The 25,770-nt window shown below is 43.0% G+C and overlaps 10 protein-coding genes across 10 annotated transcripts; 5 read left to right on the top strand and 5 right to left on the bottom strand.

Annotated features, from left to right (window-relative positions):
• Window positions 1–430: 430 nt before the first annotated feature.
• On the top strand, window positions 431–4,190 carry L203_103532 (uncharacterized protein; the record flags this gene model as incomplete). The annotated part of the gene is made up of 20 exons (XM_066212930.1): window positions 431–843; window positions 892–1,096; window positions 1,147–1,372; window positions 1,430–1,498; window positions 1,558–1,670; window positions 1,726–1,758; window positions 1,811–1,905; window positions 1,968–2,158; window positions 2,211–2,276; window positions 2,334–2,531; window positions 2,581–2,645; window positions 2,696–2,892; window positions 2,944–2,983; window positions 3,031–3,122; window positions 3,170–3,228; window positions 3,292–3,370; window positions 3,413–3,836; window positions 3,883–3,948; window positions 4,010–4,028; window positions 4,096–4,190. 20 exons carry the CDS (start codon window positions 431–433, stop codon window positions 4,188–4,190), a joined length of 2,745 nt encoding a protein of 914 aa, XP_066069027.1.
• Window positions 4,191–5,952: 1,762 nt separating this feature from the next.
• L203_103531 (uncharacterized protein) lies at window positions 5,953–6,500 on the top strand (the record flags this gene model as incomplete). The annotated part of the gene is made up of 4 exons (XM_066212929.1): window positions 5,953–5,965; window positions 6,171–6,199; window positions 6,273–6,345; window positions 6,391–6,500. 4 exons carry the CDS (start codon window positions 5,953–5,955, stop codon window positions 6,498–6,500), a joined length of 225 nt encoding a protein of 74 aa, XP_066069026.1.
• A 449-nt stretch (window positions 6,501–6,949) lies between these two features.
• On the bottom strand, window positions 6,950–7,924 carry L203_103530 (uncharacterized protein; the record flags this gene model as incomplete). Its single annotated transcript, XM_066212928.1, has 8 exons — window positions 6,950–7,019; window positions 7,073–7,180; window positions 7,242–7,337; window positions 7,488–7,550; window positions 7,603–7,638; window positions 7,687–7,785; window positions 7,836–7,874; window positions 7,920–7,924. The coding sequence occupies 8 exons, from the start codon at window positions 7,922–7,924 to the stop codon at window positions 6,950–6,952; spliced, it is 516 nt and encodes a 171-aa protein (XP_066069025.1).
• Window positions 7,925–10,100: 2,176 nt separating this feature from the next.
• Window positions 10,101–10,630, top strand: L203_103529 (uncharacterized protein; the record flags this gene model as incomplete). Its single annotated transcript, XM_066212927.1, has 4 exons — window positions 10,101–10,201; window positions 10,271–10,393; window positions 10,446–10,512; window positions 10,565–10,630. 4 exons carry the CDS (start codon window positions 10,101–10,103, stop codon window positions 10,628–10,630), a joined length of 357 nt encoding a protein of 118 aa, XP_066069024.1.
• A 395-nt stretch (window positions 10,631–11,025) lies between these two features.
• On the bottom strand, window positions 11,026–12,622 carry L203_103528 (uncharacterized protein; the record flags this gene model as incomplete). Its single annotated transcript, XM_066212926.1, has 9 exons — window positions 11,026–11,044; window positions 11,279–11,293; window positions 11,356–11,434; window positions 11,492–11,545; window positions 11,591–11,717; window positions 11,773–12,141; window positions 12,189–12,321; window positions 12,386–12,528; window positions 12,575–12,622. 9 exons carry the CDS (start codon window positions 12,620–12,622, stop codon window positions 11,026–11,028), a joined length of 987 nt encoding a protein of 328 aa, XP_066069023.1.
• A 616-nt stretch (window positions 12,623–13,238) lies between these two features.
• Window positions 13,239–14,468, bottom strand: L203_103527 (uncharacterized protein; the record flags this gene model as incomplete). The annotated part of the gene is made up of 4 exons (XM_066212925.1): window positions 13,239–13,375; window positions 13,453–13,816; window positions 13,862–14,250; window positions 14,306–14,468. The coding sequence occupies 4 exons, from the start codon at window positions 14,466–14,468 to the stop codon at window positions 13,239–13,241; spliced, it is 1,053 nt and encodes a 350-aa protein (XP_066069022.1).
• Window positions 14,469–14,676: 208 nt separating this feature from the next.
• On the top strand, window positions 14,677–18,787 carry L203_103526 (uncharacterized protein; the record flags this gene model as incomplete). Its single annotated transcript, XM_066212924.1, has 13 exons — window positions 14,677–15,255; window positions 15,313–15,655; window positions 15,700–15,967; window positions 16,037–16,195; window positions 16,250–16,866; window positions 16,910–17,111; window positions 17,157–17,298; window positions 17,348–17,493; window positions 17,545–17,829; window positions 17,878–18,225; window positions 18,278–18,414; window positions 18,467–18,610; window positions 18,660–18,787. 13 exons carry the CDS (start codon window positions 14,677–14,679, stop codon window positions 18,785–18,787), a joined length of 3,498 nt encoding a protein of 1,165 aa, XP_066069021.1.
• Window positions 18,788–18,857: 70 nt separating this feature from the next.
• Window positions 18,858–22,102, bottom strand: L203_103525 (uncharacterized protein; the record flags this gene model as incomplete). Its single annotated transcript, XM_066212923.1, has 11 exons — window positions 18,858–18,953; window positions 19,007–19,180; window positions 19,235–19,988; window positions 20,040–20,132; window positions 20,182–20,438; window positions 20,491–21,045; window positions 21,094–21,157; window positions 21,208–21,389; window positions 21,450–21,799; window positions 21,846–21,945; window positions 21,995–22,102. 11 exons carry the CDS (start codon window positions 22,100–22,102, stop codon window positions 18,858–18,860), a joined length of 2,733 nt encoding a protein of 910 aa, XP_066069020.1.
• Window positions 22,103–22,397: 295 nt separating this feature from the next.
• L203_103524 (uncharacterized protein) lies at window positions 22,398–23,396 on the top strand (the record flags this gene model as incomplete). The annotated part of the gene is made up of 2 exons (XM_066212922.1): window positions 22,398–22,441; window positions 22,493–23,396. 2 exons carry the CDS (start codon window positions 22,398–22,400, stop codon window positions 23,394–23,396), a joined length of 948 nt encoding a protein of 315 aa, XP_066069019.1.
• Window positions 23,397–23,540: 144 nt separating this feature from the next.
• L203_103523 (uncharacterized protein) lies at window positions 23,541–25,759 on the bottom strand (the record flags this gene model as incomplete). Its single annotated transcript, XM_066212921.1, has 6 exons — window positions 23,541–23,603; window positions 23,649–23,799; window positions 23,850–24,204; window positions 24,250–24,939; window positions 25,008–25,233; window positions 25,292–25,759. 6 exons carry the CDS (start codon window positions 25,757–25,759, stop codon window positions 23,541–23,543), a joined length of 1,953 nt encoding a protein of 650 aa, XP_066069018.1.
• Window positions 25,760–25,770: the final 11 nt, after the last annotated feature.

The raw sequence follows: 25,770 nt of genomic DNA, 5'->3' as shown, positions 1-25,770 counted from the left end.
CTATCGTTGTAGATTGGTTATGGACAATTTCCTTTATCTTATCAGTAAAGGCGGACTTTCGGCGAAGTCCGAAATAGCGTAATAAAAGGCACAGGAGTATGTGAATAGTATGTATGAACGGCGTTCCAATACAGCAAATGTAGCACTGTCTTGCACGTAATGAAGTATTTAAACAAAAGATAGGTTACAATATCCCGCTTTATATATCCTCTGCTACTGCTCAGGAAACGCTTATGTTCCATGGTGGATAATACAGTGGACAGAGTCAGACCTATAACCTACACAAGACAGCGGAGGTCGCCGCAGAGCCTCCACCAGCGTGATATTAGGGCTCCGCACTTACAGTAATGAATGCTTCTTTACAAGTTTCATTTTGAGAATTCTACTTTACATATATATTTATTATTCTGGAAAATAACTTCACTGCAAGATGGGCTATCCTGGAGGTCCAAAATCATCTCCAGTAGAGCTACAGAATATGGACGCTGGTAAACAAGGTGGACAACTCCCGTTACCCACAGGTATTGCAAGGGATCAAAAGTCTTTGGTTTTCGGCAAATCGAGGCTCACATTTGGGGCAATTGCTATTCTATTCATTCTATGGCAATTGCAACATGCGATTCAGTCATTTCTTGGTTTGCAAGGATTTAGCGAAGAGGACGACGATATAGCAGTCTTTCTGAAGGCACTGGGCACGGAGGGCATGGGGTGGGCAATGGCTGATGCCCATGAAAAATGGAACGGCTATGAAAAGCCCGGTTGGCAAGCATCCAGTGTAGCTATTCCTCCCGTGGAAGCTGAGCGTATCTTTCTTCAAATTCCCAACAATGATAGTGCTGCGGCGTGAGTCGAATTTGTATTTTAAACGATTTACTGCTGACACAGTGGAAGAGCTTCTCGTCGGTACACCAGTTATGCTCATCCGGCAGGGTCAGGTTATGACTATGTCTCGGCTCTCAACCTGAAGAACGAATGGGAGAGGGAGCTTGGCTTTGGCGTGTCGGGCCCAGAGGAGTTTGTTTATGATGCTGGAAGTTCAGAGAGCCAGGAGCGAGTGAGAAATGGTATGAATAAACCAGGCGTTTGGATTGATACAGTATGTTCAGCATTCAGTGTCTCGGATTAAGCTCTACTAACAGGTTTCAGTATTATCCGGTGATGAACACTCCAGTTCATGCTTCAGTCAGTCTTTTGACTGATCCTCCTTTTCACGCCAAATTACGAGAAGACATTGTTGAAGGAGATGAGGACTCTCAGTTACGTGACGAAGTACCCGTGTTTCATGGCCTCTCCATCAGTGGCAATGTCACAGCAAAATACATCTATGCAGGGTATGGCCGCAAGAAGGATTTTGATCTCCTCGAATTCAAAGGTGGGTGATCTTTTGCAGCTGTTTAGTGGTAAATAAAGATTCTAACTTTGTATTTAGGGATTGATTTTACGGGCAAAATAGTGCTGGCTAAATACGGTGGCTGTTTCCGAGGTCTCAAGGTCAAAGGTTGGTATCAAGAGCCACTTGGGGTTTGAAGTGGTTAATGAGCAAATTGCCAATCTTAGCTGCTCAAGAAGCTGGAGCTGTGGGAGTGATTGTATTTACCGATCCAGGAGATGACGGTGAATTCACAGAGGAAAATGGTTATCAGGCTTACCCCAAAGGTCCTGCTAGACAAGTAAGTCAAGATAGAATGACAGCTACACCCGCCGCTGACCGAGTGACATTCACAGCCAAGTAGTGTTCAGAGAGGTAGTGTACAGTTTGTATGGGTAATTTACTTCGGTTGACGTTCCATCTGACTTTGATGCATCACAGATATCAAAGTATCCTGGTGATCCCAGTACCCCAGGGGAACCAGCCTACAAAAACGCTTCTAGAGTTGAAGGGGGTAATCGGCCCTCTATACCATCGTATGCCAACCTGCCGTGTTTCTGTGCAAAGAGGCAATGGGCTTACAGACCCATTTATCTAGCATACCCATGTCGTATGAAGATGTCATTCCAATTCTCAAAGCCCTTGAAGGCAAGGGTTTCAGAGGCAAAGAACTTGGATCTTACTGGGCGGGAGGACTAGAGTACTACGGAGTTGACTACTACACAGGACCTAGTGACGTGGATCTCCGTTTTGTTAATGAAGTTAACACAAGAATCATGCCCATCTGGAGTTAGTTATGCTGTTTTTGGCGATTGAACTCCAAACTAACTTGAAATGATAGATACTATGGCGGTTATCCCTGGCCATATTACGGACGAGGTGATTATTCTTGGTAATCACAGAGACGGTAATACTCTTCATGAATGTCTCTTGATGCTAACTGACATGCATGGCTCCCCTGTAGCCTGGGTTCTAGGTGGATCAGATCCCAACTCTGGTACTACTTCTCAATACGAAGTTATTCGTGGTTTGGGGGCGCTTCTTAGAAGAGGATGGAAACCTTTGAGGACAATAATACTCGCTAGCTGGGATGCAGAAGAGTATGGGCTTATAGGCAGTACCGAATGGGCCGAGGACTTTGGGAACTGGCTACAGAAGAATGGTGAAGTTATGATCATCAAAGTCAGATGGGTACTTATGGTTCATGGTAGTGGTTGCATATTTGAACATGGACATGTCTGTTTCGGGTAGCAATTTTCGTGGATCTGCCTCTCCTGTAAGTGTAGAGAACTGGAATGTTTGGCACATTGATAGACAGATATACAGTCTCTCGCACTTCTCGTTAGATCGGCTGCTGAGGAAATTGAGTCAAGCATCAATTCATCAAGATCGGTTTATTCTACCATTCACGATGCTGGTGATTGGAACGAATTTCGAACGAAGAAGGTGAATATGCAGACAAATAATCAAGACACATTGGTGGTGCACAAGGGAGAGAAGAGATCGAGTATTAGTGCCCTGGGGTAAAGTCGTTTCTTGGACAACTGACAGCGAGTTGATTATCTCGATTATAGCTCTGGATCCGATTATACTCCTTTTCTCCAACGTTACGGTGTAGGTCACGTCAGTGTTTAAATGTTTTTTCTGACTTTGATTGATAGATTGCTTCCAGCGATATTGGGTACAAAGCAGGCCCGAGAAACCCAGTTTACCATTATCACAGTGTTTATGATTCGTTTACCTGGCAAAAACAGTATGTGAGAATAGCCGCAAGCATGAAAGATATCCTGACAATCCTAGGTTTGGCGATATCGGTTTCCATCGACATACCGATGCCGCAAAAGTGATTGGGCTCATGTGTCAGTTTGTCTGTTGCACCAGGAGATAACATACGATGGCTGTAAATGACACACGTTACGTAGTACTTCGTCTTACCGATAGTTTGATCCTACCACTCAATACTACTCAATATACTTACGATTTGAAATACTATCTCAAAGAGTATGATCAATTACTTATCTCAATTGGCTGACAACATTATAGGGTTGAAGAAATAGCTAGGTCTACTGACTTTTTGTCCAAAATTGACCTAAAGCCGCTTGATTCGGCTATCGAATCCGCCCAAAAGGCCTCCTTCCAGCTTGATCAGGAGCGTCACGAAGCTATGAAAGAAATACACAAGCTGATTGGTAAAACAAAACCTTACAGTCTTCTTGAACGTTTCATCCACAAATGCAGGAAAGACAAAGGGAGTGATAAGTCAGACGTCGCACAAATCCACACTTGGCAAAATCTACAGACAAAGGCGACAAACAAGAAGACAGACTTTCTACGTCCTCATCTGCCATTCCCACTACCTACTCCTGATAGAATCCACAAGATCAAAATGGTCCTCAGAAAAATCCGAGAAATAAACAAGAAGTTACAACATTTTGAGTCGGGATTCCTCTCTGAGGAAGGGATTAAGGTGGGTAAACTAGCATTGATGATTACAAATCCTCATGTTTGCTTAGGATCGGGAATGGTACAAACACAAGGGAGTTGCTCCAGGCCTCTGGCTGGGCTATGGCGCCACTACTGTACGTCCGGCATACCTTTTTTCCATCTACAATCTGTATATTAATATGACTTTCCTAACAGTTCCCTGGTCTGACTGAGGGTAAGTTATATTCCTGTTCACTATGACTTTTACCATTTGTAGACGTAACTGAATTCATCTCTTACAGCCATCACAATTGACCATTCTGCTGCACTTGCTCAGAAAGAGGCAGATGAGTTATCGACTTTGATCAATGGTATAGCTCAACGTCTTTCGGCCTAACCTGCATTCACTATGCAATTTACCATGTTTGAGAAACATCTTTTGCTTTTTAGTTCATGTCGAGGGGATTTCATGCGTTAGTCATTTTCCCAAAGTCCTCTTGAGACCCCCCGTTTAAACTAGTATTCAAACACCCAGCCCGTTTTTTTTAATTTCATATTCAAGATATCGTCTTTCATCATTAACATTCATTTCACTAGTTTATATTGTGATGTTGCTGATCAATATTATGCCTACTAATCTCTTACTCAAGCAGAAACCTCTCCGCTATACAAATTAACCTTGCTCTATGCGTGAATTTGTTAAAGAGTTTGACGACTCCTACCAACAGTCCACGAGATTGTAGGCTTTGGTAAGAAGTAATCGCAACGCTACAACGTTCAAAACCCTCGCAGGCTTTCTCTCTTTAACAACAGAGATCAAAGAAAATTCACGTTACATATAAAAGAGAACCCTAATACGACCTGGGACAAGATACCAAAATTGAGGTTAGTTTATTTACTGCTTGACGTATGGTTACGAAAATGACCTTTTTCCCAAGCCTCAGGAAGAAAGGCTATCATCACTGCATCAGAAACCTTTAAAGACTCATCTGAGCTTAGTTTAACCTTTCTCAAAATGCGAATGGAGTCGCTTTTACCAACAAAACCTCCATTGAGCTTGAGAGCATGAGGCTCATCAAATCATTTGTTATGTTGGCCAAGTTCGCAACCAGCCAAGAATCTCAAGGAGGAGCGTATGTTGGCTTGGGGAGCCATTTTGTGCGGCATCAAGTCTTTGATTATTTGCTTTGAGGGCAGACAACCCCACACTTGAAACAACATTATCAAGTCTGCGAAAGTCAACGCTGAGATGTACGCAGAAAAAGACTTAGCCAAATGGCTGAGTGTATACGTCAAGAAGCTCATCATGAAAGGCCAATTGCACGTGTGCCTCTATTGAGAAATACTCAGGCTGAGACGGACCAAGAAGATCTTAACAAGGATAATGTCAGAGCCAATAGATGCAACTGCAACTGCCAAAGCAACCATACCTGGCGCCAAATTCTAGCAAGACTCGGTGTGTATACTCATCAGAATAAAACGATATAAATGATGGATTAAGAAACGAAAAAGAAAGAAAATAAAAGCAACGAAATAGAAACAGTAACCGGATATTTGCCCACTTTTCACTGGGGTTAAGTCTACCACCAAGTCAAACTTTCAGCTGAGTGCTCCTCCCAGTCAATATATTAAGCATAGAAATCTTTTTTAATCTTGATAATAATGCAGATCAACTTTCATTAACCCACCTGTAGGCTTGAATGCCTCACTGTAATTACAACGGTAATTACTTTTAAGGTTTTCGTAAATATTAAATATCTTGGTACAGCAAATCTAGCACTTGTCTTGCATAGAAAAGAGTAATGAATAAGAAATCTATCTATCATTCAACCTTATCCATCCATGTTCCCTCTCTTAATCCCTCGGCGTTCCAGAGTGTGGCGATGTGGAGGGCTTGCACTTACACCACCTATGCGTAATTATCCTAATACAACCAGTTTTATATTGCTTATCGACTATAACGGCAGTTTAGAGAACAAGGTAAATCACTAAGCCTGGATATTCAATTACACGTCAGGCATTTGTTGCCGCCACTGCAATCTTCTTTTTCGGCTTTGTCAGTTGCGTTTAAAATAATCAACTTTTACTTTTATCAATCATTATCTAAATAGAAAATATCAGCAATATGCCTCTCTCAGACGAGACAAAAGACAGATATAATGCCGTTCTTGGGTATGTCGTTCTCTTTAAAAAGAATCCTGTTTTGCTTTTTTACTTACGGAATGGCCTTTGATTTAGTATTGCAAAGGTTAGCAAAATATTTTGACAATTTCGCTACTAACAGAAAAATCGAAAAGAAAGAAAAAGCTGATGGATATGGACGTAGACTGTTTTCAGCGTCGGCTGGATCCCATTGGTCATTTACATTGGCTATAAGAACTCTTCCCCTCAGCCTTCTCTTATCAAGTTCGTGAGATTTCAGCCATCATTCTCTTGAAGATATTTTAGAAACTCAACTAATGCTGGGATACTGTTGCAGGCTTATCACCCCTTTAGCATAGTTTTAGGACTAGATAACAAGAAATGGCGAAAGAACATTTGTGTTGAGGCTTGTAGGTTTTTCAAGTCGACAATGATTGATTGCTGACCAGATGCAGTTGAAATATTGATGTATCTCACTACTTATGCATTTGGATCAAGGATACCGAGCCATGCCTGTTGGTTGACCCATGTGACAAGCTTTGTGGTGTTTGATTCTTTTCACTAAACCAGCGATGATGCTACCATCCCGAGGATCTGCGTCTCATGATAAGACGCCAGTACTTGCCCAATGTTTAACATTTGGGCAAGGTTGATGCTATCAGAGGCCCGGCTGAGCTGGCTCCGCAGTAAGTTGTGTTTTAAAGATGATGCACTTGTACCTACAATTGATATGAAACGGTTCATGGCAACGTCTCGTATCGCTTCATCCAAAACTAATATTCACACATGTAGAGAGCCTCTTTCGTAGAGTCTATCGAATAATATCATGTTTGTTACGCGAGTAAAAGATCATTTAATCTATTGGTCTGATGAAACCGAACTAGCTTAGATATCACGAAATGCATGATGTTACAAAAAAACTACTTGGCTCTTTATCGAATATTCGCGTGCACCGCCCACGATCTTAATACATTTTTCGAAGCAAGCGGAATTGTTTTACGGTACAAGAATCTACTAGGCCATCTTCGGGCAGCCTGTACATTTACACTGGCCAGGACAATCGCAGGCAGCTCCGTCCTCACATCTTAATGTTTGTCAGTAATCTTCTTTTTCAGCTAGAACATAAATGATACTCACTCGCAAGTAGTAGGTCCAGTAGCGACGCCATGTGTCGCTTGGACAGGGCAATTAGCACATGCACATTGCTCAGGGGGACAGGTACAAGCAGAAGCATTGCCCTCACAGCTGTATAATTGAGGTTTAATTAATACCTAACCACGCCGTATTGTACCGCAAGAATACTCACTTGCATGTGCTGGTCTTTTCCTTGCGTTGAGCAGGGCAATTAGCGCAGGAGCATTGACCGGGCTGGCAAGAGCAAGCAATGTTCGATTCATTACAACTATAGATGCTCCTATCAGCATTCGTCATATCTCACTGCTACGTCAACATCGTCACCTCACCAACCACTAGCACGCGACCGCACCATCCCCTTGCATCACGAATCACCTGCAATATCACACCTCGTACACATTTGGATAAACAAACTCACTTGCAATTCCTCGAATCTCCGGTTTGCTTAGGGCAGCTGCATTTGGCACCGGATTCTCCACATCTACATTGTGAGCGTCAGACTCAAAACTCAGGCGTACAAAATATACACGCACTTGCAAGTAGTGGCTCTCTCAGCAGACTTGCCGCAGCTATAGGATGCATTAGAAGAGCAAATTGGTCTAATGGAATAATCTTACTTGCAGCCACCAGATTTGTCGTTTTTGGCCGACTTGGGGCAGGATTCACATTGACAATCGCCAATCGCGCAAGTGCATTTAGACTGAGTCTCTGCAGAACTACCTCCCAGTCAGTATTGCTTTCATGCTCAAGGTGGCGTGATCCTCACGAGCAGCAAGCAGCAGGGTCGTTATTAGCACAGTTGCAGCTGGAGAATACGTCAGCACATGCTCAACTCACGCCAGATACTCACGTCATGTTGGTTTCAGCAAGTAATTGACTGAGAATTTTTAAAAGTAAAATACTCTTTATATACGCTTTTGAAAATGAATTTGAGTCATTTCCGCTGCCAAAGTCCCATGACGTTGGTTGGCTAGGCACAATCGGAACTCCGAATTTCTTCCTTTATCCTATCCCTTGCTCCATAAATTTGCTGAATGAGCAAATTTCGCCTTTCTGAATATCTTTTGGGAGGTATTTCTGCCTGACAGCCAAAATCACGCTTGGTGGGCCGTTCGTGATTTCAAAGGATTTAAATATCAATCATTAGCCGAGGTTCCTATCACTATCAATCTGCCGATTTTAGTAGATCTTGTCAAGCCTTTATGCACTCTGTCTTAGCCAAGATTATCCAGATGAATGGGCTTGATTGTTTTGAAGAGCTTTCAGATATATGGTGTGATCGTTAGAAGCGACGATCGTGGTACGACTTTTTGAGGACACATCGTGTGCAGAGTTGGGCCGATCCTCTACTCTTTCCAGCTCATCGCATAAGCTGGCCGTATAGCAATAGTTCTTCGACTTGTGGTATGCCTTGTTCATGTAAATATCCAGTTGTACTTGCTCGGCGGGCATGTCATCAATATGGGCATAAAATCACTCCGAGAGAAGATGCGGCTCTTGTTGATTCTCTTGCGATGGGAAGATTCTGAAGAAGCTAGGTCATGGCATGGATATACAATAATAATTTCGATAAAACTACTTGACTGAAATAAAAGATGAGTGATAAAATTCCAAAATTGAAAAGCAACATGATTTCCTCGAATCACGTGACTGTCCGTCTCTTTTTTTCTTTTACATTTCAACATTTCTTAATTCTTCTTTTTATCATGCAACACCAGGTTCAACATATGATCTTCTCAACTTCCAAAAGAGCATGATTAATCGAACCTGTAGCTGCTATAACCAAATGTCCTAGTTTGAGGGTCGCCGATGGGACTCTACATCGACTTCCCATAGAACCGACATACATTATATTTCATGATGATGATCAGACTTTAATTCGCCTTTCCAACAGACACTTTTCGGCTAGTCTTGTTGATGTTTCTGCGTTGCTGCTATTGTTTGGATGTGGCATCCATGTATGTTTTTTTTTCCATTCTCTTCTGTTAGTCAGATCTTGCGCAACATCTTGGGACAGATAACCTCTCTTCCTTTCAGCGGCATCGTTTGGTTTGTTGGCCTTCGTTGGCCTGCGTCTTTAATTGGTAATGATTGGAAATTCTTTTCATTCCATGACTGCTTGGCTCTGGGAGCCTGTTGCCTGTCCGTTGGCCACCTCATTGATGTTGGAAGTCTACTTGTCTTCGACTCCGTCATTTACCATTCATTGTTGCCTTCCTGACCCTTTACATAGTTTTGCCAGGTCTAATGCATCGAGACAGGCAAGTATTTCCGCTTTGTTGAACCCCTTTGCCGCTCAACACACTGTGGAAACTTTACTGTAGTGCGGTCGCCTTTGATATGGATCTCATATTTTATCAAATGTCCTTCTCAATGTAGACAGATATGACATGTTTTTGTTTTGAAAGCCGCAAGTCGCTTACTTGTCTTTGATAGCATGAGAGTAACAACGAGCATGACCCTATACCATTCAAGAAGATTTAAATGTCCGCTCAAAGGCAATCGTCATCATTCACAGTTGCCTCTTTGCACACCTTTTTGCCTGTGAACACGATATCAAGAAGTCCATTGAAATTCACAAAAGAAAAAATATTTGAAAGGTGCTACACAATGCCTGTGTAGCCTATCTATAATATCACCTATCATCATCGTATACTTATATTGTCAATCAGGCAAAACAAGAAGCTCTTCCTCCTTGACCTGTTGGTTTGAAACTGGTGGAGCTTTACAACCTACCGTTGTCCTCTCCTAAAGAAGTAAACACTAAGCAGTAAAGTTTGTGTTTCGCAAAAAAGAAGGCCAAATTTTTACTGCCAATCCATTTTAGCGATTCAAAGCGACATCAAAGGTTACGGTTGTCTCTGAGCCTTGGTTTAGGAAAACTTTTTGCTGCTAAGAATAATTTGACAAGGATTCCATCATTCCCGTGTATCATCAACGAGTTTCCAAAAACTCCCGGGACTCTTTGTCGCATACACCTTACAGCCTCTGTCATACAAAAACTCTAGGCCTCAACAAGACTAGTGTTAGCATGTTTGGCCTTGAATTTGGGCAGGCGCCGCCTCAAGTAGAGTTGGCTAGATTAAAACAAGCTCCAGCACTTAATCCTAACTACAACATGGTTATCAAATAGTGAGCACTCATGAAGCTAGACCAAGCGAGTGCCATATATGAATCATTCAATGTTGACTTGAAAACTAGTTTGGACTGTTTAAATCGCCTAGCTGATCATTATATTCCTCTCGGTAACCTTGCTGCTTGGCTTATAGAAGTCCAACTTCTGATCCAAAAATTGCAAAAAAGAGTCTATTCTCGTATTCATTTGTAAGTTTTTTGCGTCTCTCACTCATCGAGTGCCTTCTGAGGCCCAATATAGAACGCCAGTGGAAAGGAAATCCTTGTTGAATTTTGCAACATATTGGCGAAATATGACCAGACCACCGGTAAGTCACATCAGTCATCAGCGAATTCTCAATGTTAATAATTTGATGATAGTACAATATGGGTAGACCAGAAGCACAGATCGTCATGATCACTCTCATTGAATTTGCTCAGCGCTAAGCGTATTCAAGACCCAGTTGAGATTGTCTCAGCCCTCTTGCGGATAAAAAATAAACAAGAATAAAAGAAACCAGTCACTTTGATGACTCATTTGGAAACATCATTAGCCACTTCTTTTCTCTTTCGTTGCAGAAACAGAGCCGTTTGCCAAACAAATGTATCTTTAGTTGCCGTCTTTGGCCTGCTGGGCCTGATGATTGATTAGAATGTGTCATAAACGGCTGTAGAAGGCTCCTTTGAGCTCATAGATTTGAAGAAAAATAAAAGAGGTTATAAATACTCATATCCATGCAAATAATCCGCGACGAATGTTCTTCATATACCTAGGTTCCTAAATTGTGCCCTTTTACCGAGCTACCAACAGATGTGGCTTCAGTGATCCCAGGATTATAATCCTAAAGGAACGTACCCAACCTGTTAAAATAAATATCGCATTAGTCACCGTTTTTTCTCATCAATCAAGACTTTGAGGGAAAAGAAGTATACACTATGCCAACGAATACTGCTACAAACCCAACCGCAGTAGCATACCCAAGGACTGAGCTTGATGACCAGCTACGAGGCGGTTGCTTACGCCGAAGCTTTTTTGGTTTGGGTTTGGAGGATAGCGGGGTGAAGAATGAACGAGAAGAGAAAGAATGTACTAACCCCATCTGCTTCAGGCTGCCCACGATGTATTAGTAATGTCATTAAGAATTGTCGAAGATGAATGTATATTAACTTACCCCTGGATGTAAAATGTGTTGAGGGCTTTTTCGACATCAGCTTCGATACCCGCTGGCACACCCTCAAGGGTGAAGGTGGCTAACAAGGTGATCAATCATTTATCCAACCATGATATATTGGAATTCAAAAGCGTACTAGACGTAGAGTCAGATCCTTGAGACAAAGTCAAAGTCATGGTACCATAGTGGTCTAGGTTTGATCAGACAAAATACTATTACAAACATAGAAATTTACCAGATGGCCAATTGGGGGTTCTGACTTGCCAGGTCTGTACAAGTTTCTTTGCTGGTTCAAAAGAAACAATTTTTCCACGGACATTGCCTCCAAAAAGTTCATAAGGAGCTTCAGGCTTCAAAGAAACCTATTTTAAAAAAAAGTTAATATTGATTTGTGTAGGATAGTTGCAAGAAATGTACCTTGGCAGCAGATCTTGCCCACAAAGGGATTTTGTTTTCATCTGTCAACAATGCCCACAAATCGTCTGCACTAGCTTGCAAATCCGCTTTAACTTCTGTGGTCACTGTTTTGTCAACCCCCTTCTCGACTTTCTTCTCTTCTTTTGGTTGTGGGCTGTTCGCAGTGGGAGGAGCAGGATTGTAAGCAGGAGTCGAGCTACCAGAAGTAGTTAAAGATGCTGCTTCGATAGCAGCAGAACCGTGGGCAGCAAGAAGGTCAGAGCGAAAGGTATTGAGCTTCTCGGCAAGTACAGGGGGAAACGATTTGCGAATGTAAGAGATGAGATCTTCCGAGAGTCCATTGGGAGAGCCTGTGAGGCTAAATTCAAACTAATCAAGTCAGAGCCTGCTAGAAAATGATACGAAACATCACCCACAATGTAGTCGGACACACCGTCAATAGCCTCATGCGAAACCTCTGGAACTTTCAGTGTGCCCTTAACATCACTTCCATCCTTAACTTTCCCGGACCAATTGGCTTGCACTTCAAGGTCGTAGATAGTCAAGAGCCTGTCACAGGTAAGCCTCTGTAACTATGGTTGTAATGCTCGTCACAGTGACCCAAGAAACTCACTTGCCCTTGCGCTGGCCCAGATCACAGTCACCAGTGACACTAGTAACGCTTTCGATGACGGCACTTTGCGACCCATCCTCAACCTTGAGACCCGGAAGAGCTTTCTTGATCCAGTCGTATGCGAATGGAGCACAATTCTTGTTCTGACATATGCATTAGCCAGAATACTCTTTTACATAAACAACGCACCCTCCAATGGTAAGTTTGCTGGTAGGCAGTCAAAGGTTTTGGCTCCATTTGTAAAGATTGTTGTTGTTTATAGATTGTTACTTTTGATTTTCTTTCTAAATGGACTATTAAGGTGGAGGGTCGTTTCCAGAATGATCGCCAGCCGAAGTAAAGTCACGTGACTTCATACTCAACCATACTTTGTCTACTGGTGGGCGTCATTCAACTTGAGAATAGTTGTCGAATAAAATATTTTTTATTCGTCCTTCGCAAACCATATGGCTTTAAAACATCAAGGAAGATTCCATGTGTATATACATCAGTATGCAGCAAGGCTCAGATAGGGACTTGAAGCGCAACTGGACAGGGTGACCTGCACATGTCTATCCACTCCAGATATCCTCTTGTCCGCGGCTAGGTATAGCTTTGATGGGTCTGAACTCGAAGAAAGAAAGACTGAGCAGTGAGGCGATTGCCAGTAACTGGATATTGTTAAGTTTTCAAGTTGGAATGGATGGACGGGAGTATAATGGTAACCGTTTATTTTACAAAGTCAGTAAAAGTTGGTGCTTGAAATATCTTGCATGTCAACAAATATGTGATCTCTGAAAACTCAAAATTTTGTCACTATTGTTGCGTCAGTGTGCTGGTTATGATGGCTATAATAATCTTACTCTAATTCTATCTACATTGGTATGACACTTGAAGTCGGAAGTTGCTCTATGGGTTCTATAGCTGTAAGGGCAGAGACCTTCTCTAACGATAGATTTGGATTTATCCAGCCTGCTACGATTTCAGCGACCAATTCAGAATGTTGTTGCGCTAATAAAACCAATGAAAGTCAGTTTTGATGGATGACAGCGTGTATGTATAACACAATATTTTGGTAAGATACTTACTGACACAGAAGGCATGAGGTACTCCACTCAATACTTTTACCCGACCACTTTCCTCTTTGCCGAGATATTCTTGAACAAGCGGGCCATCCTTACCAACCCAGCCATCCTGATTTCCCGCAGACCATATGCCATACAGGCCATTGCCTGCATTTGTGTTGTTTAGACCTTGACTCTTGAACCAGCCTTCGTCAAGATCACGGATGCTAATCATTTCGTCCTTGGACAAAGAGAGAACATGTTGCAGAACGGAGGGTGAATTAAGCAAAGAACGACTTGTTGGCGGCAAAGAGACTAGCGAATGGAAGGGACGCAGCAGCGGCGCGATATAAGGTAACATAGGTCGAATAGGACGGTGAAATATTGGCTACTTGGGTTAATCAGTGGTTATGATTGATATGAGCATACCTACCCATAATGTCCAGCCGTTCCACGTATTGGCAATCCAGCCCAGAGTAGGAAAAAGCAGATAGCCGCTGTGTATCGGCCACTCATGTCCAGGCTTATTGACTCGTTTGATGACTTCGCAAGTCATGTATGCTCCCACCGAGTGACCCATTAGAGCAAATTTGGGTCTAGGGCTGCCTTCTTCATCTGCCCATCCGTCAAGACAACGTCCGATAGCTTCTAGAATCTCTACTTTGCTTCCTATCTGTTGATCAAGAGAAAGCGGAATAGATGGACCTGGGATAGTTACCGAATGTCCAATGTGCGATGTAGCAAGAATAGCATGTGCTGGCGGGAGAAGAGAGTGAAGATGGTTGAGAAAGGGAGGATAATATCCTAGCAGACCTGGGTTTCCTGGAGTTTTGCTTGTCAATTCGCCAATTTGCAGTATAGCCAAGTAGACACTTGCCTAGGATGAACAGTAGCAAATGTTTTGGGCAATCATGGGTACTGGATTTTGGTGGCCAATAATGCAGCTCAGTTTGTCCTGCCGTACCTACAAAAGAGCATTCCAATGGCAATACTTCATCTTTTTTCAATCGATGTCGAAGAAATAAAAGTCTTTCATCCATATTCGCAACTTTGAAATAATTTTACTTTATAAAAACGAAATATATCATGTCTTGTCTTTTGTGATTTTGTGTTTGCCACGTGATCAGACATTACTTGTTTTTACGCGTCGCGTCTTACATTTACAGAATTATTTAAATGAATTATATTCTCTTTATTATTTATTGCCGCTGTTTTTAAATTATTTCACTTCTTGGGAATATACTGTCTATGATCAAGGAGACGCTAGGACAAGAAGAAGAATCAAAGAGATCATCTCCTGATCTCTTTTTTCCAGCGAGTGACTCTGAAGGCGAAGGCGACGAATTGTCTGTCTCGGTTGTACAACCTTCTGCAGAATTTGAAGTCAAAACAGGAAGTTCTCGCGCAAGTTCGAGCATATTGAGAATATCTCAAGGGAGACAAAAATCTCAATGCAGCCCAATTCTAATTCACAGAGACGACAGTGACGATGAGATTACGATTGTCGGTGACAAGACACTCTTAGCCAAATCCGATAAATTACCTCGCAAAAGACGGCAAAGCTCACAAAGTGCTGTGGATGATACAGTCCCTCATTTCGAGAAGGGTTTTATTGGCGAGTTTGTTTGTGAAGGGTGGTCTCTTTCAAAAGGTAAAGGCTACTGCTCGGTTGGAAGCAAGATTGTCGTTGAAAAACTACAAACCAAATCTAATGATGCGGGGGACTCAAAGACAAACCAAAATACTGGCCCTGTGAGACTTATCGGTGGAAAGCTTTATGGCGGAAAGGGAAAAAAGACAGCTCTTACGTCAATGACGAAACCTCTGGTTTGTCTTGGGCAGCGTGCCACTAGTTGATGTCGATATGGGCTGATTCAGGGATAGCCAAACAACAAAAGACTAAAAGCTGCTACTGATAAGATTATACGGTTTAGGAATGACCGTGGTTTTGAGGTTGGTCGTCTTTCGGTACAAGAGTCCAAATTTCTCGCCCATCTTCTCGATAATCGTATCATACACGTAGAGGGCCATGTTATTGATTGTCCTCAAATTCTTACGATTGGCTGTACCATTTTACTCAATGTCAAAATTTACCTTACTCGTCAGGCCTTTCAAAACATCAAACATGTCAAGAGGGACGACACAGGGTCGTACTTTAAAGACCAACAAGAGACAGGTGCTGAGGAGGCCATGCGTCTCCGAAAAGATAGCTTGAGGAATCTATTTGGTGAGCAATACAAAATTCATCAAAATTTAGATGACCTTTTATAGACCGTATTGGAGTAAAGCCCATTCGGGTCAATTCTCTATCAAAGGTTTCCCGGATGAAAAACAATGAACCAGGCAGCTCTAATTTGCCTGACGAAACTTCTTTTGGAACCAAACCGAACATCTCATCGGAGAATATTAATGGGATTAAAATAGAAACAAATTGCAAAAGGGAAGCCTCGTTCGGTAATAATGATGATGATGATAGTGAAAATGAAGCAGAACGATTAGACGAAAAACAAATGAACCAGATAGATTCCATATATAGGAAGTACGTAAACCACTCTTTCATGGTCTTTATCATTTGTAGTAGCTGAAGTCAGAGCTTTATTCTGCTTAGAGCACAAGAAGATGACTCTCGTCTGGAAGAGACTGAATCTCCAACGACCTTTCTGTATACTTTACGCCCGTATCAAAAACAAGCACTGACATGGATGAATGCTAAAGAGAGGGGAGACAGTAGTATTAGGGAGGAAAGTCTTCATCCGTTATGGGAAGAGTATGTCTTTATTCGTTGCAAGTTTTTTTATACTAAAGTCAAGACTATTCATAGATATCTGTTCCGTCGTGACTACAAGCCGGACGACATTATCGAAATATCAGATGATGATCATGAGCCTGATTCTCGCACTAAATTCTACTGGAACCCATACAGCGGAGAACTCAGTCTTAAGTTTCCAAAATCTCAAACCCTCTCTAATGGTGGTATTCTTGCAGACGCTATGGGGATGGGGAAAACCTGCATGATGACGGCTTTAATGCATCTCAATAGGGAAGAGGAACCGCCGCCGTTAGTTAAAGAAGAGCTAGGAAGTGAAGAGGAGCCTTCCACTAAAAGGGCAAAGTTCAAGCAAGTCACTCTCTCAAATCAATGGCGGCCTATACCTACTGTTCCTAAGGCCATTGTACCCCGCGCAACCCTCGTGGTATGTCCTGTGTCGCTTGCTGCACAATGGCATAATGAGCTTCGGAAAATGTCAAAGACTGGCTCACTCAACAGTTATCTGTGGCACGGGAATGATCGAGTGGATCTTGATGCTTTGTTGGGCGCGGAAGGAACCAAAAAAGTGGATGTACTCATCACATCATATGGAATATTGTCGAGTGAATATCAAAAATGGATGAAAAACAAAGATAGGGTCAACTACGAGGGAGGGAATATCTATGATCGTACGTTGGTACTTTTGACCGTTTACAAGCTAACATGATGCAGATGAATTTCTCAGAATTGTGCTTGATGAGGCTCACAACATAAAAAATCGGACTGCCACCGTATCTAAAGCTTGTTACGAACTCAAAGGTCGGATGAGATGGGCATTGACGGGAACTCCAATTGTCAACCGTTTGGAAGATCTCTATTCTCTTTTGCATTTTCTTCGTATAACCCCGTGGGGGGAATATTCTTTCTTCAGAAGGCACGTTCTTTCTCATTTTTTCTTACTATCGCTAACGTAATATAGTTTTGTGACTGTGCCTTTCCTAAACCAGGACCCTAGAGCTCTCAGCGTTGTCCAATATATCTTAGAAAATTGCCTGTTGCGAAGAGAAAAGACAATGAGAGATAAAGATGGGAAACTGATTGTTGATCTACCTCCTAAACATGTATGTTTTGAAAATGGATTGGGTGTCATACTGATGGATTTATTATCAGGTTGAGATCACTGTGTTACAGTTCTCAAGGCCGGAACGAATGATTTACAAGTTTCTTGAGGAAAGAGCAAAGAAGAAGTTTATTGAAATGGATGCTGATGGCCGCGCTATGTCTAACTATACATCCATCTTAGCTATGCTGGTAAAGTGAGTTACACCTTGAGCGGCCAAATGAAGCTTCTGCTGACATCGCTGAAGATTACGCCAATGCGTTGATCATCCATTACTTGTCCTCAACAAGTCCGGAGAAGACGGATCGCTTGGTGATCGCATTCTCGAGTCTGAAGCAGGTGACAAAAGCTCACTCAAAGACATGATTGCCATGTACGCTGGCGGCATGCGAGCTGATTCACCGGAAGATGTCGACCCTGCGTACGCAGCAAAAGTCCTTAAGGAGTTAGGGGAGCAAGACGAAACTCCAGTCTGCGAATTGTGTTCGAATGAAATGTTTGATGAGGTTTTACTTCCTTGCTATCACCGAAGGTCAGTTACAGAAGGTACTCGGGAGAATGTAAACTCATACTATTTCAGTTGTCAAGACTGCATTGTGGAATGGATAGGCACATGCGAAGACCAGAACAAACCTGCCAGTTGCCCCTCATGTGGCAAAGGACCTATCTCTTCCTCTGATCTCCGCTCAGTCCAACGAAAGCGGAGGCGGCCTAATCTCATCACCGACTTGTCCGAACAGTCAAATACCGAACAAGTGACACTTGGAAAAGTGGATTTTATCTCTAGTACAAAATTGAAAGCTCTCGTTCGCAAGCTGAGTGAGATGGAGCAAGAGGATCCCACTGCAAAGACATTAGTTTTTTCCCAATTCACCTCTTTTTTAGATCTTATCGAAACTTCACTTACAAAAGAGGGTATAAGGTGGTTGTATGTCCTTCCATTACAACATAAACGTGTTTGCAACTATTAATAAATCTAGGCGATTTGATGGTAGTATGTCTCAAGTTCAGCGAGCAACAACTATAGAAGAATTTGGCAAGGCAACAGACAAACCTCTCGTGCTATTGATTTCACTCAAAGCTGGTGGTGTTGGTCTCAATTTGACAATGGCTAATTGTTTGTACCCTTTTTTTGCTTTCGATTCTATTAAAATAATGATTGTTTACAGATGTTTTTATGATGGATACTTGGTGGAATGAAGCTACTGAGCAACAGGCCATAGACCGTGTTCATCGACTGGGGCAGAATAAGCCAGTGTACGTTACAAGGTTCATTATAAAGGGAACTGTGGAAAAACGTATTTTGAAAATTCGTGAGTGATGCGTTCTATCGCTGGTTCATACTATTAAGCGCATTTGTAGAGCGTAGCAAAACCGCCCTTGTTAATGCCTCTCTATCCACTGGCGATAGAAATAAGGAAGCGAGTCTGGCAGATATCAAAAAGATATTCGGTCTGGATGAAGCCGACAGCGAGGATGATGATTATTAGACAGATAATATAAAGAGCTTGGTGCCGTTCCAAAGAGCCCAGAATTATATAGAGTCTATATATCTTGGTATCATATTCGTAGAGTAGTCTGGTGCAATCTTGTAACTAATGCTAGGAGAGCAACATTCTCGGAACCAGCGTGATATGTTACCGCATCCAGGTGAAGCTATATTTGGCTCAGATTAAGGCTCTGAAGGTTCCGGTATGAAATTGACAAACCTTTGTGTGGTGATTGAAGTTAATCTCAAACTTGGACAAAGCCGTCCATCTCATACTAGCCTTCGCAGGATCAGATTCAGCCGCAGGATCTGCCAGGAATTTGACGAGGGCCGTATTGAGAGATGCTTGATAAGAAACGAAAACCGAGATAGTAGTCATAAGTTTCGCATAGACCTATTGCCGGCCACTATTAGTGAAACGTATTGTAACTACATTTTAAGCACTTACTCCAAGCAATTTGGAAGTGGTCAACATGCACTGCTTCAAGCAAGTGTCCAGAAAGTCAATGTGATCTCTCAACAATTGATCTACCGTTTGGACATTGGCTAATTTCTCCTCCAATGCCTTCCAATTTGGCTCAAGTACCTCGCCAGTGGCAAACGCAAGCACTTGCTTAACGAATGCAATCATTCTTGTTCGCAAAGAAAATATTCTCATCTTCCACTTTTCGATATCTTCATCTCCTGAACGATTCTTCCAATGAGGGCTTTTGTGCTCAAGCCACATAGCAGAAAGAGCAGATTCAAGATGATGGAGATGAAGAAGAAAACGGAAAATGAGCTGGTAGCGCGCTATTGTCTTTCTTGATATAATGAGAGAAAGGGGGAACTTGACGGAATAATCAAACGTTAAAGCATCGATTGCAACTAAGGGCCTCTCCTTTTCTTTCTTGCTACCCACTTCGTCATTGATATCTCCCAATGCAAAATCCAACCCTCCCTCTTCGGTGAGGCTTCCAGTCTGGCTCACAATCTTTAGTAGCCATTCATATAACCCTTGAGACTGCATCACAACCTTCAAATCATCCTTGTAAGGATCGTTGGAGCTTGAACTAGAAGGGTTGCGGACAGCGAGATCAAGAAGAGATTGAAGCTTAACAATGGATGCGCTTTTTGCAGGTTTTCTCAACTCCGAGGAGGCCAGATCAAGGAAATTGGTGAGGAAATCAGATTGGTTCAGGAAAAAAAAATGTTTCATTGATCTGTCAATTTGTGTAAGAAACTGACATAGAGGCTATGGTTGAATGGCCTACCGCAAGTGAGGAATCAACTCTTGTTCTTCCACCATAAGCTTCAGAAGAGTCTTGTTGGCGTAGATATACGCATCCTCTATTCGCTTATAGAACCTGAAGTTTGTTTGAGCTTTTCCAACCTCTCTTACTCGTCTTGACATACTTGGGATCATTTATCACCACCATTTCCTCCCCCTCTTCTAGCCCGGCAGACTTTTTCACTTCTATGCCACATTCTTTAATGACATTTAAGTATTTACCTGCCAATAGGATTTTGTGTTTCCAGGGTTGTAGAAAGGCAGGTATGCAGGCACCACCTGGAAGTCGACTGGTTCCTTGACGGGCAAGTGGGACTGTTGCAGAAATAGAAGGAGCCTTGCTAGTGTTGGATCTTGATGAGACCGAAGATCCATCGCGCAGCTAAAATATCCAGGTTAGAATATAGTCATACATTACGTCTCTAGAAACCTACTGTATATCTTCTTTCCCAATACTCATCCGTATAGTCGCTTTCTAATACGCCTTTGGTTATATGTCCGCTTTCTTTGACCATGAACTCATCAAAAGGATCGGACAGGTGCCCGGTCGTGATCCATTGTACCAGCATTTTGCAGTAAGGCTGCGAGGCGTACAGCAAAAGTGTTGAGTGTAATGTTGAAGCTGTTGGATCTCCACTCATTGCCACTTCTCTTTCGCATATCATTCCCAAAACTTCTCCCCCCAGTATTTCACCTGCGCCAACAGCCAGCCCTTCCCTAGCTTTCAGGTTTTTCATTAAGCCTTTCAACCCTGCTCCCCCTAACCCGAGCTCTTCTGCCATGCCTCCTAAACCACCCAGGCCATCATCATCATCTGATAAATCGGAAGAATCTTGACCTGCTTCATCTGATATTAGAGATAGGCATAACGATGCAAGAAGAGACATGGTGTGTAATGTTGGATGAAGATGAAAGTATAGAGTCTGAAGAGTGAACGTTGGAGAAGAAAGGAAAAGCGACTCGAGTTGTGCTGTGAGCACTCGATATTCCTATCAAGTGATTTGAGTTGGATCGTATTGAGATACTGATGAACCTACTTTTAGCATGGTACGGATTCCACTGCATAAAGCGTGGTTAGTCATGCCATATTCTGGTGCCGTACTAGCATCTCGGTCAATTTACTTGTGTTTGTGGGCCCATGTTGCACATACCGAGACTCTAACGAGGCTTCAACAGCAGTAAAGGAGGATGCTAGAGGGAGTAATCTCTCTACCAAAGATAACAAAGATGAATCAAGTGAAAGATTCACTTTCCACTTGGCACCCTTGGCCCTTTGCTCCTCATCCAATGGATCATAGCCATCATCATAGCGTATCAGTGATCCTTCCACTCCCTATGTTTGATGTCAGGATGTATCACAAAAAATACTGGATACACCGAGGTGGAGACATACCTGCAAAACAAACAACAAGTCTTCACATATCCAAGCTTCCTGCACTTCGAGGGGCACTCTATCCAACATTTTCCCATTGGCATTCCTTAGTTTTTCTGCCAGCTGCGATGTAGTCCTCGAGCCTACATGCTCTCGCTTTCGATCAGTCCCCTCTCTTCTCTTTCTAGTGTCTTCTGGCAATGGCGACTTTGAAGCTGTCGAGCCTGTCCATCGCAAAGGTGGATCCTGATCTCGACGCAGAGATGTGGACGATGGCGGCCGGTTCTGCGCTCGCGGGCGATCACCCTCCTTAACTTGAACCAGAGGTGGTCCAATTTGTCTAGACTGTTTATCCGCATTAGATAAAGAATCTACCATAACCTTAGCTTTTTTCATTTCTCCCAAAACACTTCTCACCTGGCCGAGACAAGAGCCCGCTGCCTTCACCAGAATGTTCCAGCTCTTCTAGTATAGCTCCTGGCCTAACCTTCCTCACAGAAGCAAGTGTGCCAGCAAACTTTGCCAACAAGTCAATTGTTGGATCCTCAAGTCAGATAGCAACTAACCTGGCTTAATTCTTTTTCCGTCAATGTCAGTCGACTTGATGTCGTCCTCTTTCGAGGTTTGGGAGTAAATGGTACTGTTGATCCTGAAGACCGTCTTGAAGAAGACATAATGATAAAATTATATTCGTTTATAAAATATATAAAAACACAAAATAAAATAAACGAAAACGCGTCAAGCCGACGCGTCAATTTGATTCCGTGCTCACTTTTGATAACAAAAACAATAAAGCACAAAGGTTTGCACTTTTGCGTCAATTGTATACATTCTGCAGGAGGTCTATCTAGTAAAGGAACAACACCATCCATTGTCTATGGATGTAAAGTATAGGATCCAGGTAATAGTATAAGCAGGTCTTGCGCTGATTCGAGACGGCAAACGCATTCCAACAATCAAAATTGCAATATGCAAAATCCGCATGTACAGGTAGTATTAGTCGAACAACTTGAGTGAGTACATCAGTATGCGGAGTAGACAAGAGATGCTGACAGGCTATGAAGGAATGAGTTGTCAAATTTGAATGTCGATATAGCAAATTTGAATCAGACACTCTTATTTCCCTCATCCCCAGTATCTCCCCTCCTCAGTCCGACAAAGCCTCCAACCAAGATTTCTCGTCTCGTTTCGGTTCTAAATTTCCCTCGACCCACGCCTTTTAAGAAACAAAGCAAAGCAGCGGGTCGATGGACCCGGGGTAAATATGATAAACTGGAAGAGCCCCTCCTGTCCCGTAGGGGCTCTGTCGAATCTACTTGTTCTGAAGACTCAGACACAACTCTGGTAGGCAGCGGAAACGTCCAAACCATTACCGGTGAATCTCAGACCAGTAGAAATGAAGACCAAGCCGGTAAGCTGTTGGCTTTGCTCGCGCCCGTCATTTCAACTCTTCAGCGATTAGGGATGAAGCTCGTCGCACAGGGCCCAAATCTCTCAGTTAAAGACTATCTTGAGCTGAAAAAATCGTATCATTCATCATGTACGACCATTCTTGAGCTGCTCACTCAGCTTCAAACCCTCAAAGCTGATGGCAAAGAGGGCAACGATGGTCTCGATTCTCATAATATGGAGATGAGTCATTTGATGCTCGAGGCTTTGATTAAAAAAGTAAAGATTGAGCAAGACCGATTCTCTGCTTCAAGTCCTACCACTTCGTCCACCAAAAATCCTTTTGTATTTCAGGCAATCACCTCTTCCACTCGTAACCGGATCAGTAAGACCAAATCTATACCGATCAGCGCAGCCTCTTCTGGCGGTAGAGAAGTTTCTTATAGGTCATTTATCGCCAATTCAACCCAGTCCTCCTGGGCTATGAATGTGGTCAGACTAGGAAGTTTTCAAGCCTCTGCGTTGTTTACTCCAAGCCCTATTGCCGTTAGAAGGATAGGAGACGTTGGCAAGGCTTGATATACCAATTTGTTTTAAATCATCAATTGTATTTGTAGCAAACTGCGAAGAAGAATCTAGTGATTTCATAAATTGTAACGATTCGTATACCTATCTGTTGTATATCGCTAGCCATGATGTATTTTTCTAGTTTGAGATGGTTGGTTATAGAATAGGTCCATCTCTGTCTCCTTTGTTGAATCTTTCTTCGTCAAAATATGTCGCAGTCTATTCACTCGATCAGCTCAAAAATGACTAGAGGCATTAACATACGATATTTCTACCTCCAAAGTATCTACCATCCAGCTCCTTTAGTGCTCTCCACGCTCCAGCCATTCCAGAAAAAACAACAAAGACGCGGAGGCACTCCTCGGGTTCAGGCGGGGGAGGTTCTACCATATGCAACACAACTCGCTCCACAATCCTTCACATTCGTCAATGTTGTAGTTCTGATTGTCGTATAGAGAAACTCACCCATATTTTGAGCATTCTTCCCCAACTTCATCTACCATCTCTTCTTCAATTTCATCTACACTGCCCACTAATCCTCTCAAGCACACAATTCTGCTTTCTTCACCCTTCTGTTCCCTCTGTGTTTGAGCGTTCACATCTTGGTTCTGATTCACAATCTTCCCTCGTGCATTAGAAGCTTGAACCCACGAGCGATTTTTGGCGTTAGCGGCAGCCGCTTTTTGCTTGGCTAATTGACGTTTCGACATGTTTTGTGGGTTAACAGGTGTGGTGACATGCTCTGCAGAGAGCGCATGGACAATACCTTCCCCTCGAGCACCTAGCCCTGTACCCTCTACGTGTCCCCATTTACGCATCACTGTACAATGTTAATACAATCCAGGATCAAAAGCATAAGACGTACTCTTCTCGGCGAAAGAACCGCCGCCAAGGTCAGCCGTATCGCTGCCAAATGTAGGTGGGTTGACAACAGGTGTGGCAATAGCTGTGGCAGTAGCTGTGGCAGGACCTGCACCCGCAAGAGCTTTGAACTTTGCCGCAATAGCCTCGGCAGCCTTTTTCCTTTCTTCCAGCATTGTCTGATAATCTTTTTGCCCTGATCCTCCAGAAGGCGTATTTGAAGTCGGTGGGTGTGCTGGCGCTAGGCCTGGTATTGAAGACAGTGGTACTGATGTGGAAGGGCCATTTGCAGAGTTAGATTGGTCATAAGTTTGGCCGTTAGTGGGGTTTGGAGGATGGGGCGATGCAAAATTGGTTGCCGTGAAGGTAGGTGGTGCGAAGGCAGGCGGGTCTGGATTAGACATTTCAGTAACAAATCCTGGAGGTTGAAGGTGCTGTGAGATGGCAGTTCTTCCCGTATACGCGTCATTTCCTGAGATCGCTCGTGGCTGAGATTGTGAAGACACTTGCTGACTCATAGCCGCCCGTCTGGCATATGCATCGTCTCCAGTGGCAACTGGATTCTGAGACATAACCTTTCTCTGTTCATATACTTCATCCCCGGAACGAATAGAGTGTTCGGCCGGAGATTGCGACGGCTGAGAATGAGAGTCATCAGGAGGGAGGGGGACTGTCGATGATGGCGGAGAATATGCTTTTGGTGGTGCGAACATCTTTGGAGCTGGGAATCATACTTAGCGTCACCTTGGAGGCGCAACTCACCATCTCTTCTGGGGGCCACATCCTCTTCGCTGTCTGTGCAATAGCTACTTTCGTTACTGCTAAGCCCTTCTCCTCTTCTTTTGGAATCAATTAACTTTCTCCGACGATCTTCCTTTGCTTGCTTGCGATAATGTTGATATTCGCCAAGATCATTTGGTCGATTAGGATCATACTGTTCCTCAGGATCAAACGTTGGCATCCATTGCTGCTGTTGTGGCTTCTTTCTCTAAAGATACAAAGCATAAGCATCTCTCTAGATTAACCAACAAACCACATGAACGAACCTTTTTCTTCTTCTTTTTTTTATCGCCAATTTTATCCTTGTATCCTTCTTTAACAGCCTCAGCAGCCAGCGTCATAGCAGGAGCCATGGCAAGGGGGGTCCCATCTGGACCCAACTGAATCCCATCTTGAGCTTCAGCAGGCTGCAACAATGATTTGTTGATGACTGGTTCAGCTGAACGAATTACATCGGGTTTGCTCTCTGTCGCACATGAAATGGCTGCCCGCTGGACTATAGGGATAGAAAAAGTAGGCGCAGTAGGTTTTGCGGGTTTCTTATTTATCCTTGGGGCAAACTTGAGAGCTGAAGAATACTCTGCTGTCGTTTTTGGTTTGTTGCTATTACTGTCAGTGGTAGACTTGATGTCTGCAGCTTCTACTGTCGTTGCGACATTTGAAGTAGATGTATTTTTTTCTTTCTCTTGATCTGGATTTACAGAGGAAAACTTGATGCCACTGTATAGCGACATTCTTTTTGAAT

This window comes from Cryptococcus depauperatus, chromosome 4 (genome assembly GCF_001720195.1).
Source record: "Cryptococcus depauperatus CBS 7841 chromosome 4, complete sequence".
In the NCBI taxonomy this organism is placed as follows: Eukaryota; Fungi; Basidiomycota; class Tremellomycetes; order Tremellales; family Cryptococcaceae; genus Cryptococcus; species Cryptococcus depauperatus.
This window is presented reverse-complemented; position numbering and strand designations above follow the sequence as displayed.